Raw genomic sequence first — 1373 nt, 5'->3', positions numbered from 1 at the left:
CGGGTGCTCAGGGCACCTTTGCCGGAGTTTCTCAGCCCCGCAACGGATGGCAGATCCCGCTGTGGCGCTGCAGCTTCCTTCTGCTGACCTTCCTGCCTCCCCTTACAGCCTCCCGCGACAACGCTGAGCTTGCTGGTCCCAGCACTGCCAGTCAGAGGGGTCTGGAGCCATCCAACGGCTCCTTGGAAACTGACAACTTCAGCTCCAGGCCCGCCAGCCAGGCAGCATTGGGGCCACCACACGATTCCCAGCTGCCTGAGCACAGCGACCAGCCAAGTGAGCGTGGGACAGAGCAGAGGACAAATTGCCCACGTTCTCGTGACAATCAGGCGTCCACTGAGCAGCGCCGGGGACGCCGTGGGAGCGGACGCAGTGGGAGCGGACGCAGTGGGAGCAGACGCCGTGGGAGCGGACGCAGTGGGAGCGGACGCCGTGGGAGCAGACGCCGTGGGAGCAGACGCTGTGGGAGCAGACGCCGTGGGAGCAGACGAGCAGCAGCCCCAAGGGCTCAGAGCAGCTCCCGCACATCCACCAGACGGAGGACACCAGGGTCCTCCAGGGCGTCTTCGGCAGCTACACGCAGAAGGCGTCCCAGGCAGCAGGGAAGAAGCCGGACACGAAGCCGCTCCCCGCTGCAAGGTCGGGCCCCACGTTCCCAGTCCCGGCCGAGACGACACCATGGCAGCAGGCAAAGGCCAGCCCCACGTGATCAGAGTAGGACCCGCAGCTCAGCGAGATCTGCAACATCGAGGTCCTCCAGGGCTTCCTCAGTGCCTCAACGCAGGGGACGGTCCACGCAGTGAGGGCAGGCCCTCACACAAAGGCACTCCCTGCATAGACGTCCGGCTTCGAATTCCCACAGCTCACGCCGAAGAGGCAGCAGGAGGCAGTTCCAACACCACACGCCGTCCCGGGAATGAAGCTGCTCCCACGTCCAACGTCAAAGCCAAAGTCCCCGCTGCCAGCCCCCAAGTCTGCACAGGAGCTGCCATGTGCCAGTCCCACCTGCTTGCACTGCTCCCAAGAGGCCAATACAATAAAGCCGGGAGATCCCCCACACACCTTTGTCAGCTTCATTCTTCCCTGCTTTTGCCGAGGTGGGCAGAGGCAGAGACCTTGACAACAGGGCTGTCTCCTCCCCAGCACCTTCACAGCCCTCACTTCACCTGGCCCAGTCCAGGATGAGCTGGGTTCCCGCCACATCCCCACCGTGGCACAGTGTCCAAATTCCTCAGGAACCCAGGCCACGCTGGCAGGGGCAGCCCGGTTCTGGGCTTGGGATGCCATCGTGTTCAGGGTGCATGGCAGCTCCAGGGCCGCTTCCAGCTGCCTCAACAGCTTGGGCTTTCCTCCTGCGTTTGGGCAGCGCTGTC

The 1373-nt window shown here is 64.3% G+C and overlaps 1 protein-coding gene across 1 annotated transcript in view; it reads left to right on the top strand.

Annotated features, from left to right (window-relative positions):
- The window catches only part of LOC110392710, a 4666-nt gene extending 3863 nt beyond the window's left edge, over window positions 1-803 (top strand). Inside the window, exon 7 of the mRNA XM_021385013.1 lies at window positions 74-803. Within this exon, the coding sequence (XP_021240688.1) occupies window positions 74-803 (730 nt within the window). The remainder of the gene's footprint in view (window positions 1-73) is intronic.

Source organism: Numida meleagris, chromosome 1 (genome assembly GCF_002078875.1).
Source record: "Numida meleagris isolate 19003 breed g44 Domestic line chromosome 1, NumMel1.0, whole genome shotgun sequence".
In the NCBI taxonomy this organism is placed as follows: Eukaryota; Metazoa; Chordata; class Aves; order Galliformes; family Numididae; genus Numida; species Numida meleagris.
This window is presented reverse-complemented; position numbering and strand designations above follow the sequence as displayed.